The sequence below is a fragment of the Coregonus clupeaformis genome, unplaced genomic scaffold (genome assembly GCF_020615455.1).
Source record: "Coregonus clupeaformis isolate EN_2021a unplaced genomic scaffold, ASM2061545v1 scaf0032, whole genome shotgun sequence".
NCBI classification, from domain to species: domain Eukaryota; kingdom Metazoa; phylum Chordata; class Actinopteri; order Salmoniformes; family Salmonidae; genus Coregonus; species Coregonus clupeaformis.
In genome coordinates, this window is record NW_025533487.1 from 1236789 (window position 1) to 1251953 (window position 15165).

The 15165-nt window shown below is 43.9% G+C and overlaps 1 protein-coding gene across 1 annotated transcript in view; it reads left to right on the forward strand.

Annotated features, from left to right (window-relative positions):
- Positions 1-6076: 6076 nt before the first annotated feature.
- Positions 6077-15165, forward strand: part of LOC121544577 (E3 ubiquitin-protein ligase TRIM9-like) — a gene marked incomplete at its 3' end in the record, with an annotated part of 81863 nt that continues 72774 nt past the window's right edge. Inside the window, exon 1 of the mRNA XM_045212616.1 lies at positions 6077-7012. Within this exon, the coding sequence (XP_045068551.1) occupies positions 6176-7012 (837 nt within the window). The remainder of the gene's footprint in view (positions 7013-15165) is intronic.

Genomic DNA, 15165 nt, shown 5'->3' on the forward strand with positions numbered 1-15165 from the left:
AAAAGTCCACAGACCCACTCCAATAGGCTTTTGGAGCCATCATCGACTCAGTGGGTTTTGTCCAACATGTCTCCGGACTTACTCGTTGCCACAGTCATACCCTGGATCCAGTTTTGTCCCGTGGAATAAATATTGTGGATCTAAATGTTTTTCCTCATAATCCTGAACTATCGGACAACCATTTTATTACGTTTGCAATCACAACAAATAATCTGCTCAGACCCCAACCAAGGATCATCAAAAGCTGTGCTATAAATTCTCGGACAACCCAAAGATTCCTAGATGCCCTTCCAGACTCCCTCCACCTACCCAAAGACGTCGGAGTATAAAAATCAATTAACCACCTAACTGAGGATCTTAATTTAACCTTGAGTATTATCCTAGATGCAGTCGCACCCCTAAAAACAAGACATTTGCTCCCTGGTATACAGAAAATACCAGAGTCCTGAAGCAAGCTTCCAGAAAATAGGAACGAAATGGCGCTCCACCAAACTGGAAGTCTTCCGACTAGCTTGGAAAGACAGTACTGTGCAATATCGAAGAGCCCTTCCTGCTGCTCAATCATCCTATTTTTCCAACCTAATTAAGGAGAACAATCCTACATTTATTTTTGATGCTGTCGCAAAGCTAACTAAAAAGCAGCATTCAACAAGAGAGGATAGCTTTCACTTCAGCAGTGATAAATTCATGAACTTCTTTGATGTAAAGATTATGATCATTAGAAAGCAAATTACAGACTCCTCTTTGAATCTGCGTATATCTCCAAAGCTCAGTTGTCCTGAGTCTGCACAGAACTGCCAGGACCTCGGATCAATGGAGACACTCTGCTGATTTGGTACGTTTGCCCACTGACAAATAAATGATCAGTCTATACATTTAATGGTAGGTTTATTTGAACAGTGTGAGACAGAATAACAACAAAAAGATCAAGAAAAAACGCATGTCAAAAATGTTATAAATTGATTTGCATTTTAATGAGGTAATAAGTATTTTACCCCCTCTCAATCAGAAAGATTTCTGGCTCCCAGGTGTCTTTTATACAGGTCACTCTTAAAGGGAGTGCTCCTAATCTCAGTTTGTTACCTGTATAAAAGACACCTGTCCACAGAAGCAATAAATCAATCAGATTCCAAACTCTCCACCATGGCCAAGACCAAAGAGCTCTCCAAGGATGTCAGGGACAAGATTGTAGACCAACACAAGGCTGGAATGGGCTACAAGACCATCGCCAAGCAGTTTGGTGAGAAGGTGACAACAGTTGGTGTGATTATTCGCAAATGGAAGAAACACAAAAGCACTGTCAATCTCCCTCGGCCTGGGGCTCCATGCAAGATCTCACCTCGTGGAGTTGCAATGATCATGAGAACGGTGAGGAATCAGCCCAGAACTACACGGGAGGTTCTTGTCAATGATCTCAAGGCAGCTGGGTCCAAAGTCACCAAGAAAACAATTGGTAACACACTACGCCGTGAAGGACTGAAATCCTGCAGCGCCCGCAAGGTCCCCCTGCTCAAGAAAGCACATATACATGCCCGTCTGAAGTTTGCCAATGAACATCTGAAAGACTCAGAGGAGAACTGGGTGAAAGTGTTGTGGTCAGATGCGACCAAAATCGAGCTCTTTGGCATCAACTCAACTCACCGTGTTTGGAGGAGGAGGAATGCTGCCTATGACCCCAAGAACACCATCCCCACCGTCAAACAAGGAGGTGGAAACATTATGCTTTCGGGGGTCAACTTCACCGCATCAAAGGGACGATGGACGGGGCCATGTACCGTCAAATCTTGGGTGAGAACCTCCTTCCCTCAGCCAGGGCATTGAAAATGGGTCGTGGATGGGTATTCCAGCATGACAATGACCCAAAACACATGGCCAAGGCAACAAAGGAGTGGCTCAAGAAGAAGCACATTAAGGTCCTGGAGTGGCCTAGCCAGTCTCCAGACCTTAATCCCATAGAAAATCTGTGGAGGGAGCTGAAGGTTCGAGTTGCCAAATGTCAGCCTCGAAACCTTAATGACTTGGAGAAGATCTGCAAAGAGGAGTGGGACAAAAATCCCTCCTGAGATGTGTGCAAACCTGGTGGCCAACTACAAGAAACGTCTGACCTCTGTGATTGCCAACAAGGGTTTTGCCACCAAGTACTAAGTCATGTTTTGTAGAGGGGTCAAATATTTATTTCCCTCATTAAAATGCAAATCAATATATAACATTTTTGACATGAGATTTTCTGGATGTTTTTGTTGTTATTCTGTCTCTCACTGTTAAAATAAACCTACCATTAAAATTATAGACTGATCATTTCTTTGTCAGTGGGCAAACGTACAAAATCAGCAGGGGATCAAATACTTTTTTCCCTCACTGTATATGTCTCGACACATTCATAAAATTAGTCATGGCCTCTAAACCGTCAAGCTGCATACTGGACCCTATTCCAACTAAACTGAAAGAGCTACTTCCTGTGCTTGGCCTTCCTATGTTGAACATAATAAATGGCTCCCTATCCACCGGATGTGTACCAAACTCACTAAAAGTGGCAGTAATAAATCCTCTCTTGAAAAAGCCAAACCTTGACCCGGAAAAAAACTATTGGCTTATATCGAATCTCCCATTCCTCTCAAACATTTTAGAAAAAGCTGTTGCACAGCAACTCACTGCCTTCCTGAAGACAAATAATGTATATGAAATGCTTCAGTCTGGTTTTAGACCCCATCATAGTGCTGAGACTGCACTCGTGAAGATGGTAAATTACCTTTTAATGGCGTCAGACCAAGGCTTTGCATCTGTCCTAGTGCTCTTAGACCTTAGTGCTGCTTTTGACACCATCGATCACCACATTCCTTTGGAGAGATTAGAAACCGTAATTGGTCTACATCAGGGTTCTTCAATTCCGGTCCTGGAGGGCCGAAACACCTCTGTTTTTCATCCTCTCCTTCTAATCAGGGGCTAATTCAGACCTGGGACACCAGGTGAGTGCAATTAACTACCAGGTAGAAATAAAAAACAGAAGTGTTTCGGCCCTCCAGGACCGGAATTGAAGAACCCTGGTCTACATGGACAAGTTCTTGCCTGGTTTAGATCTTATCTGTCGGAAAAATATCAGTTTGTCTCTGTGGACGGTTTGTCCTCTGACAAATCAATTGTACGTTTCGGCGTTCCTCAAGGTTCTGTTTTAGGACCACTATTGTTTTCACTATATTTATATATTCTACCTCTTTGTGATGTCATTCGGAAACACAATGTCAACTTTCATTGTTATGCGGACGACACACAGCTGTACATTTCGATGAAACGTGGTGAAGCCCCAAAATTGCCTACGCTGAAGCCTGTGTTTCAGACATAAGGAAGTGGATGGCGGCAATTTTTTTACTTTTAAACTCAGACAAAACAGAGATGCTAGTTCTAGGTCCCAAGAAACAAAGAGATCTGCTGTTGGATCTGACAATTAATCCTGATGTCTGTACAGTCATCTCAAATAAAACTGTGAAGGACCTCAGCGTTACTCTGGACCTTGATCTTTCTTTTGACAAACATATCAAGAATATTTAAAGGACAGCTTTTTTCCATCTTTGTAACATAGCAAAAATCAGAAACTTTTTGTCCAAAAAGGATGCAGAAAAGCTCATCCATGCTTTTGTCACTTCTAGATTAGACTACTGCAATGCTCCACTCTCCGGCTACCCGGCTGCTAGAATCCTGACTAGAACCAACAAATGTGATCATATTACTCCAGTTCTAGCCTCTGGCTTCGTAGACTGGCTTCCTGTTAAGGCTAGAGCTAATTTCAAGGTTTTACTGCTATCCTACAAAGCATTACATGGGCTTGCTCCTACTTATTTCTCCGATTTGGTCCTGCCGTACATACCTACACGTACGCTACGGTCACAAGACGCAGGCCTCCTTATTGTCCCTAGAATTTCTAAGCAAACAGCTGGAGGCAGGGCTTTCTCCTATAGAGCTCAATTTTTATGGAATGGTCTGCCTATCCATGTGAGAGACGCAGACTCTGTCTCAACCTTTAAGTCTTTACTGAAGACTCATCTCTTCAGTAGGTCCTATGATTGAGTGTAGTCTGGCCCGGGGGGTGAACAGCAAGGCACTGGAACGACGAACCGCTGTCTCTGCCTGGCCGGTTCTCCTCTCTCCACTGGGATTCTCTGCCTCTGACCCTATTACGGGGGCTGAGTCACTGGCTTACTAGTGCTCTTCCATGCCGTCCCTAGGAGGGGTGTGTCACTTGAGTGGGTTGAGTCACAGACGTGATCTTCCTGTCCGGTTTTGCGCCCCCTCGGGCTCGTGCGGTGGAGGAGATCTTTGTGGGCTATACTCAGCCTTTTCTCAGGGTAGTAAGTTGGTGGTCTGTTGATATCCCTCTAGTGGTGTGGGGGCTGTCCTTTGGCAAAGTGGGAGGGGTTATATCCTGCCTGGTTGGCCCTGTCCGGGGGTATCGTCGGAAGGGGCCACAGGGTCCCCTGACCCCCCCACCCCCGTCTCTGTCTCCAGTATCTATGCTGCAATAGTCTATGTGCCGGGGGGCTAGGGTCAGTCTGTTATATCTGGTGTAATTCTCCTGTCTTATCTGGTGTCCTGTGTGAATTTAAGTATGCTCTCTCTAATTCTCTCTCCCCTCCCGGAGGACCTGAGCCCTAGGATCAGGACTACCTGGCCTGATGACTCCTGGCTGTCCCCAGTCCACCTGGTCGTGCTGCTGCTCCAGTTTCAACTCTTCTGCCTGCGGCTATGGAACCCTGACCTGTTCACTGGACGTGCTACCTTGTCCCGGACCTGCTGTTTTCGATTCTCTCTCTACGGCATCTGCTGTCTCGACCTCTGAATGCTCAGCTGTGAAAATCCAACTGACATTTACTCCTGAGGTACTGACCTGTTGCACCCTCTACAACCACTGTGATTATTATTTGACCCTGCTGGTCAAATATGAACGTTTGATAATCTTGAAGAACAATCTGGCCTTAAATGGCCATGTACTCTTATAATCTCCACCCAGCACAGCCAGAAGAGGACTGGCCACCCCTCAGAGCCTGGTTCCTCTCTAGGTTTCTTCCTAGGTTCCTGCCTTTCTAGGGAGTTTTCCCTAGCCACTGTGCTTCTACATCTGCATTGCTTGCTGTTTGGGGTTTTAGGCTGGGTTTCTGTATAGCACTTTGTGACATCTGCTGATGTAAAAAGGGCTTTATAAATACATTTGATTGATTGATTGATTGATAAAAATTAGTATGATATGTTTTGTTTGGTATGGTTACATAAGACAGAAGGTTACTTAAGGTATAACGCATACGTCTAGCAACCCAAAGGTTGTGTGTTCGATTCTCATCACAGACAATTTTAGCTAATTAGCAACTTTTCAACTACTTACTACTTTTTAGCTACTTTGCAACTACTTTGCATGTTACCTAACCCCTCTCCTAACCCTTTAACCTAACTCCTAATCCTAACCTTAACCCTAACCCCTAACCCCTAGCCTAGCTAACGTTAGCAACCTAGACAAATTTGAATTCGTAACATATCATAGGTTTTGCAAATGATTAACATATCATACGAATTGTCATTCGTAACATTTCATACAAAATGGATGATGGACATCCACAAATTAATACATACCATACCAAACGTAACATATCATACTAATTGGAGTACATCTACCCCTGAGTTCATTCAGGTTGGAGAGAGAGAGAGAGAGAGAGAGAGAGAGAGAGTATAATTAATTGCTGAACATATCCCACTAGGAATATATAATGTGCATTATTGGTTCCTGCTCATAGTTTCATAGCCGACTGTTTTCTTAATTAGTAATATTGTGTTGTTTCCAATCGATATCACTTAGAGAATTGTTCATGTCTGGCGCTGTCATCATCATATGGAAATGATGTGGTCATTGCGTACAACTGACTGGTCTAGAACCATTAGACTGACGGCTGCCTTGTCCAATAGCTGCTCTGGATTAGCCGATGTTTGCAATACCGTTTGTGTATTGGCTAGAAAGTGCGTTGTCTCGGATAGTTTGCATGATATATTTGCCTGCCTCCTTCCAAGGTTGCATTTGCTGTGGTGGATGCTGAAAGAGACGACCGCTGGTAGTGTGCAATAGCATTTTGATTGAACAAATATAGCAACTTCCGTGGAATTGGGAGATACTATTTCTCTACGAAGAGAATTTAAAATGGATGAAATGGAAGAAGAATTAAAATGCCCTGTCTGCGGATCTTTTTTCCGGGAGCCGATCATTCTACCGTGCTCCCACAACATTTGCCTGGCTTGCGCTCGGAATATCCTAGTGCAGACGCCGGACGCTGAATCTCCGCAGAGTAGCCGCGCGTCTGGCTCGGGGGTATCTGATTACGACTATCTGGACCTGGATAAGATAAGTTTGTACAGCGAGGCGGACAGTGGGTATGGCTCCTATGGTGGATTCATAAGTGCCCCGATCACCCCTTGCCAGAAATCTCCAAACGGTGTGCGCGTTTTCCCCCCTGTCGTCCCCCAACCTCCTGCCCAACACCACTTGCTAGGACACCCCGGCTCCCTACCCCCTATCCCCCGAAACTCCTGCATCACCTGCCCGCAGTGCCATCGCAGCCTCATCCTGGACGAAAGGGGGCTCCGCGGGTTTGCCAAGAACCGGGTGCTGGAAGGGGTTGTGGACCGCTACCAGCAGAGCAAAGCGGCCGCCCTCAAGTGTCAGCTCTGCGAGAAGAGTCCCAAAGAGGCCACGGTGATGTGCGAGCAATGCGACGTGTTCTACTGCGACCCTTGTCGCGTGAGGTGCCACCCTCCCCGAGGTCCGCTAGCCAAGCATCGCCTTGTGCCCCCGGCGCACGGCCGGATAAGCCGTCGGACAAGTCCCCGGAAGATCTCCACCTGTACGGAGCACGAACTGGAGAACCTGAGCATGTACTGTGTTCAGTGCAAGATGCCGGTGTGTTACCAGTGTTTAGAGGAAGGCAAGCACGGGACACATGAAGTCAAGGCTCTGGGAGCAATGTGGAAACTGCACAAGGTAACGTGCTTTTGTCAAATGGTTATAACTCCGTTTTTTCCAATGGTCATAAGGCGCATTTAACTCACCAAGTATAGTCCTAAATTAGCCACGCAAAGCCGCCTGATCCCACGAGCTTATATACCAGCTAGCACATTTGATTCCTTGGAAGTTGTGGGAATGCAAGTTTTTGGTTTTCCAATGGTTCTGGGAAGGAAGCCATATGATTCCTGACCGGTCCTGTGTGTCTCAGCCGCTAGAGCATGGCGCTTGCAATGCAAGGGTCAAGGGTTTGAATCCCACGAGGGACAAGTAAGCACTCACTACTGTAAGTCGTTCTGGATAAGACCATCTATTAAAATGTAGAACGTTTTTAAAACTTTCTGAAAACTGAAGTAACATTTTTACCTGTTCTGGGAACATTCATGTTTAGGTTGCAGGGAGGTTCATAGAACATTTTACTATGGTTCCCTGAAAGTTTACCTGGGATGTTTTATTAACGTTCTGAGAACGGAAATGCTAGGTTATTTGAAGGTAATTAAATAAGGTTCTGAGAACATTCTCTAAATGTTGTGAATGTTTTCAATTAAATGTAAAGATGCAATATGCATAAATTACGCCACCATTTTTTGGTTGCAAAAATTCTAATAGTTTGCCTAATTTCAGTTTATGACAAAACAAGCAGTCATTGTGCAGAGACTCAATTGTACCATCTTAAGCACTGTGAAAAATATTTTTCATAACCAAAAATATAATAATAATATAATAATATGCCATTTAGCAGACGCTTTTATCCAAAGCGACTTACAGTCATGCGTGCATACATTTTTGTGTATGGGTGGTCCCGGGGATCGAACCCACTACCTTGGCGTTACAAGCGCCGTGCTCTACCAGCTGAGCTACAGAGGACCACTATGGTATTTCTAGCTGTTTGAAGCTGGTGTACAAAACAGAAAGTAAAAAACTCAAACTAAACTTAAGAACGGGAAGCATAGAAATAGTGCACATAGAACATATATACCGCTTTATAGCTTGCTTTCAATGAGAATGAAAGATCTATAACTCACATTTCTATGTGAATTTGGTCAGTCCCCCAAAAAGTTACATATTGCAGCTTTAAAGGTTATTTGGATGTTTTTGAATAACTTCCTTAAAACTTCCACTGAATGTTTCAATATGACTTTTAATTACAACGCTAGCTTAGTTTAACTGTTTTGAACTCCAAGCACAGATAGGACACATGAAAATCAATTGGCTTAGTCATTAATCATGTAAACACATTTCTTTTTTTATTGTGGCACGGCGTCAGTAAGATTCAAACCTATGATCTTCTGTTCTTTTCCATGGAATTAGTCCTCTGTGCCACCAGGATGGAGCTAGCATGCCATGTTTAAAAAAAAACTCATACAAAGCTGTTCATTTGAGTCTATTCCCCATTTCAAAGGAAACAGGTACTCATTAAGGTCAGTGGGATACCAGTGTTTAGAGGAAGGCAAGCAAGGGACACATGAAGTCAGGGCTCTGGGAGCTCTGTGGAATCTGCACAAGGTCACGTGTTTGCCAAATGGTAACAGTTATACCTTTCTGTTTTTCTAATGTCATAAAGCGCATTTAACTCACCAATTATAGTCCTAAACTAGCCTGGCAAAGCAGCCTGATCCTGTGAGCTTACATTCCAGCTACCACATTTGGTTCCTTGAAAGTTGTGGGAATGTATGTTTTTGGTTTCCCATTGGTTCTGGGAACGAAATCATACATTTCCTGACCGGTAAAACGTTTTTTAAACGTTCTGAGAATTGAAGTGAACATTTTGCATTTTCTGGGAACAATAATTTTTAGGTTGCAGGGAGGTTGTAAGAATGTTTTACTATGGTTCTCTGAAAGCTTTCCTGGGATGTTTTATCAACGTTTTGAAGGTAATTAAATAAGGTTCTGAGAACATTCTCTAAATGTTGTGAATGTTTTGAATGAAATGTAAAGGTTACTTGGAGGTTTTTGAATAACTTCCTTAAAACTTTCACAGAATGTTTCAATAAGACTTTTAATAACTCTGGTAGCTTAGTTTACCTGTTTTGAACTCCAAGCACAGATAGGACGCATGGAAATTCATTGGCCTAGGCAATAATCATGCAAAAAAATATATATAGTGGCACGGCATCAGTGAGTTTCATTACTATGATCTTCTGTTCTCTATTCATGGAATTAGTCCTCTGCATCACCAGGATGGAGCTAGCATGCCATGTTTTTTAACTCATAGAAAGCTGTTTATTTTAGTCTAGTCAAACAGACCCCATTTCAAAGGAAACAAGCACTCATTAAGTTCAGGTGTGGCCAATTAGTGGGCGTGGCCAACACACCTGAACACACTTAACAAGATAGAGGATAGAGTTTTGTTACCGCTGAGAACGGAATGTATATATTTATAAATAACATTCTTGAACGTTACTAATGTTTTCTTGTGTTTTTTTATGGAAAGTTTTCTTAATGTTCTGAGAACAGGACTTTAAATAGAACCATGAGGAAACCTGCAGAAAACGTTATGCTGAAGTACTGAAATTCCCACAGAAGAACGTTGTTTCTTAATGTTCTCTGAACTTTCTGAGAACATTACTTTTAATAGAACCTTGAGGAAACCTGTAGGAAACGTTATGCTGAAGTATTGACATTCCCACCTAAGAAACATATGGTTCTCAGAACGTTATGTGCTAGCTGGGTATCCTGCACCCTTTCCAGAACTATATGGTAAAGATTGTATACAAAATAACCATGGGACAACCACACTATCATCAAGCTCTAAGAAAACATATGGTTCTCAGAACGTTATGTGCTAGCTGGGATGAATATTGCTGCACAGCATGATTCAGTCTGATATTTACAAGGCTTGTCCTAAATGGGCCGCTATATGAATTTCGTTCATCAATGCGATTGTGGAAACGAATAGTGTGTAGTCTAGATTTAATAAACCTAACCTATACTTTTCAGCTCCAATTGGTATTGATTGTGTGTGGCCACAATTGGATTGTGGGTAACCTAGATTATTAAATAAAGTGTAATAATACATTATTGCATTTTTGTTCACTTTACTTCAGTCTCTATGGTAGCCTGATATTACGACCTGCCAGCCTATCTACTACAAGGTTGCCGGCAGCCAAAAATAAAACGTAAATCCCACCAGTTTCACCGGAGGTACCACCGTCCTTAAGCCTCGCTTACGCCTCGATCAGACCGACAGTGTCATTGCATCAATGCTGCATAATAAATTCTGCATTAAAACTTTTTTCAATATGTAATTCCACTTTTTTTTTTGGGGGGGGGATACAACAAAAGTTCAACATTCACCTTTTGCTACTATTTCTGTTAAGTCTGCCCATACAATCTGATGCATATGTTGGATAAATCCAGTGGATGCACCACACAGAACCCACTGCAAGGCAAATGCAGCATTCCATTGGAATTTAATGTACTTCTTCTAATGTACCAAAGCGATGCATCATACCTCCTGTATTCTGAAAGGTATGTATCTTGAAAACTTGATTGCAGACATGCAAAACATTGGACCAATGTACTAATGAAACAAATACCAGAAGATAGTTTTTGGGTGGAGTTACAAATATTCAAATGTATTAAAAAAATAAAAAAATATTTTGAAATAGTTTCAACGGTATTGACGGTATTGAAAAACCACCCTGTGGCTATTTCCAAGCCTACCACCCTGCACCCAATGTGTCATACCATGAGTAGGAGGACGGGGCCAGATATAGCAACTATCTCCAGCCCACACACTGACACACACCCCCACACACACACTCTACAGAACCATGCTTAACAATGTGTATGCTGAGCTGCTGCACACACCACACACTCTACACCCACTAGGAAGTGTCAGAACACCCTCTAGGACAGTCAGAACATCCTCTAGGATAGTCAGCACAACCTCTAGGACAATCAGAACACCCACAAGGACAGTCAGAACACCCTCTAGGACAGCTGTGGCTCAATATGATTACATTCTGATGGGCAGCCATTCAGCTGTGGCTCAATAGGATTACATTCTGATGGGCAGCCATTCAGCTGTGGCTCAATAGGATTGCATTCTGATGGGCAGCCATTCAGCTGTGGCTCAATATGATTACATTCTGATGGGCAGCCATTCAGCTGTGGCTCAATAGGATTGCATTCTGATGGGCAGCCATTCAGCTGTGGCTCAATATGATTACATTCTGATGGGCAGCCATTCAGCTGTGGCTCAATATGATTACATTCTGATGGGCAGCCATTCAGCTGTAGCTCAATATGATTACATTCTGATGGGCAGCCATTCAGCTGTGGCTCAATAGGATTGCATTCTGATGGGCAGCAATTCAGCTGTGGCTCAATATGATTACATTCTGATGGGCAGCCATTCAGCTGTGGCTCAATATGATTACATTCTGATGGGCAGCAATTCAGCTGTGGCTCAATAGGATTGCATTCTGATGGGCAGCCATTCAGCTGTGGCTCAATATGATTACATTCTGATGGGCAGCCATTCAGCTGTAGCTCAATATGATTACATTCTGATGGGCAGCCATTCAGCTGTGGCTCAATAGGATTACATTCTGATGGGCAGCCATTCAGCTGTGGCTCAATAGGATTACATTCTGATGGGCAGCCATTCAGCTGTGGCTCAATAGGATTACATTCTGATGGGCAGCCATTCAGCTGTGTCTCAATAGGATTACATTCTGATGGGCAGCCATTCAGCTGTGGCTCAATAGGATTACATTCTGATGGGAAACCATTCAGCAGTGGCTCAATAGGATTACATTCTGATGGGCAGCCATTCAGCTGTGGCTCAATAGGATTACATTCTGATGGGCAGCCATTCAGCTGTGGCTCAATATGATTACATTCTGATGGGAAGCCATTCAGCTGTGGCTAAATATGATTACATTCTGATGGGCAGCCATTCAGCTGTGGCTCAATAGGATTACATTCTGATGGGCAGCCATTCAGCTGTGGCTCAATAGGATTACATTCTGATGGGCAGCCATTCAGCTGTGGCTCAATAGGATTACATTCTGATGGGCAGCCATTCAGCTGTGGCTCAATAGGATTACATTCTGATGGGCAGCCATTCAGCTGTGGCTCAATAGGATTACATTCTGATGGGCAGCCATTCAGCTGTGGCTCAATATGATCACATTCTGATGGGCAGCCATTCAGCTGTGGCTCAATATGATTACATTCTGATGGGCAGCCATTCAGCTGTGGCTCAATATGATTACATTCTGATGGGCAGCCATTCAGCTGTAGCTCAATAGGATTACATTCTGATGGGCAGCCATTCAGCTGTGGCTCAATAGGATTGCATTCTGATGGGCAGCAATTCAGCTGTGGCTCAATATGATTACATTCTGATGGGCAGCCATTCAGCTGTGGCTCAATATGATTACATTCTGATGGGAAGCCACTCAGCTGTGGCTCAATAGGATTACATTCTGATGGGCAGCCATTCAGCTGTGTCTCAATAGGATTACATTCTGATGGGAAGCCATTCAGCTGTGGTCAAAAATAGTGCACTATATAGTAAATTAAACCAAGTCAGTCTCTTTGTGGTTAGAGCGTTTGGCTCGGATAAGCTCGGATAAGCGTGGTCCTCTGTAGCTCAGCTGGTAGAGCACGGCACATGTAACGCCAAGGTAGTGGGTTCGATCCCCGGGACCACCCATACACAAAAAAATTTATGCACGCATGACTGTAAGTCGCTTTGGATAAAAGCGTCTGCTAAATGGCATATTATATATTATAAGGATTACTGTCCAAGGCTTACTTACTTACTATATAGGGAATAGGGTGCCATTTGGGACACAATGTTGAAGAAGAGACGCTGTCAAACGAATCAGTCCTATTGTATGTATTGCTGATTTCCTTAAAGCACAAAGACCTGCTTTGTCAGATGGCATCACAGTGTTCTGTCATGTTCTTGTGGTCACTAAGAGCATTGGCTAAAAGTCCATTGTCCTTTGTCTGGCCCCTGTATTTCTCTGGTCCTATCTCTGACTGCGTCCCCAAAATGCCTATTCCCTACTTTTCTTTAACTAGGCAAGTCAGTTAAGAACAAATTCTTATTTACAATGACGGCCTACACCGGTCAAACCCGGACCAATTGTGCGCCACCCTACGGGACTCCCAATCACGGCTGGTTGTGATACAGCCTGGAATCGAACCCGGGTCTGTAGTGACGCCTCAAGCACTGAGATGCAGTGCCTTAGACCGCTGCACCACTCGGGAGCCCTGCATAGCGCACTACTTTAGACCAGAGAATGGCACCCTATTCCCTATATAGTGCACTACTTTAGACCAGAGAATGGCACCCTATTCCCTATATAGTACACTACTTTAGACCAGAGCCCATAGGGTGCACCATAGAGGGAATAGGGTGCATTTTAGGATCACATTAAGAAGACTCAGGGAAAGACAATTAATAAACCAGCAACATGGGGAGTTGTTCAGCGCTCCAGAGATCATTCACACACACACACACACACACACACACACACATATACTTAAAGGGTTGTAAAGTGCTTGAACTGGAAACGAGGTCAGAACTGTTTGGTGTCAATTAAAGACGATTAATCAGTGTGATAAGATGGAGTGTGTGTGTGTGTGTGTGTGTGTGTGTGTGTGTGTGAGAGAGAGAGGAAGTCCTAATCCCGACCAAGGCGACCTCCTGTAGTATGTCTCTTCTCCTCTCCTCTCCTCTCCTCTCCTCTCCTCTCCTCTCCTCTCCTCTCTCTCCTCTCCTCTCCTCTCCCTCTCCTCTCCTCTCCTCTCCTCTCCTCTCCATTCCTCTCCTCTCCTCTCCATTCCTCTCCTCTCCTCTCCTCTCCATTCCTCTCCTCCTCTCCTCTCCTCTCCATTCCTCTCCATTCCTCTCCTCTCCTCTCCATTCCTCTCCTCCTCTCCTCTCCATTCCTCTCCTATCCTTCTCTCCTCTCCTCTCCTTTCCTCTCCTATCCTCTCCTCCTCTCCTCTCCTCTCCTCTCCTCTCCTCTCCTCTCTCCTCTCCTCCTTTCCTCTCCTATCCTCTACCCTCCTCTCTTCTCCCTGGCTTGGTTCTACCCTGCTGAGAGGTAATAAGATTGACTGTCAGTCTGGATCCACAGTGTCCACAGCCTCTTTACACTGGAGGGAGTAGGCTACAATACTCACAACATAGTCTACAGACACAGCCACTATACTCACAACATAGTCTACAGACACAGCCACTATACTCACAACATAGTCTACAGACACAGCCACTATACTCACAACATTGTCTACAGACACAGCCACTATACTCACAACATAGTCTACAGACACAGCCACTATACTCACAACATTGTCTACAGACACAGCCACTATACTCACAACATTGTCTACAGACACAGCCACTATACTCACAACATTGTCTACAGACACAGCCACTATACTCACAACATAGTCTACAGACACAGCCACTATACTCACAACATTGTCTACAGACACAGCCACTATACTCACAACATAGTCTACAGACACAGCCACTATACTCACAACATAGTCTACAGACACAGCCACTATACTCACAACATGGTCTACAGCCACTATACTCACAACATAGTCTACAGCCACTATACTCACAACATAGTCTACAGACACAGCCACTATACTCACAACATAGTCTACAGACACAGCCACTATACTCACAACATAGTCTACAGACACAGCCACTATACTCACAACATAGTCTACAGACACAGCCACTATACTCACAACATAGTCTACAGACACAGCCACTATACTCACAACATAGTCTACAGACACAGCCACTATACTCACAACATAGTCTACAGACACAGCCACTATACTCAGAACATAGTCTACAGACACAGCCACTATACTCACAACATAGTCTACAGACACAGCCACTATACTCACAACATAGTCTACAGACACAGCCACTATACTCACAACATAGTCTACAGACACTATACTCACAACAACAGCACACATACTGTACATAACGGACGTCACGCTGCTCCCCACTGGGCACAAACTGGTTGAATCAACGTAGATTCAACGGAATTTATCAATGTATTGTGACGTGGAATCTACGTGGAAAATACATTGGATTTGAAAAAAAAAGTTATCAACTGTTGTTTTGAGGGTGA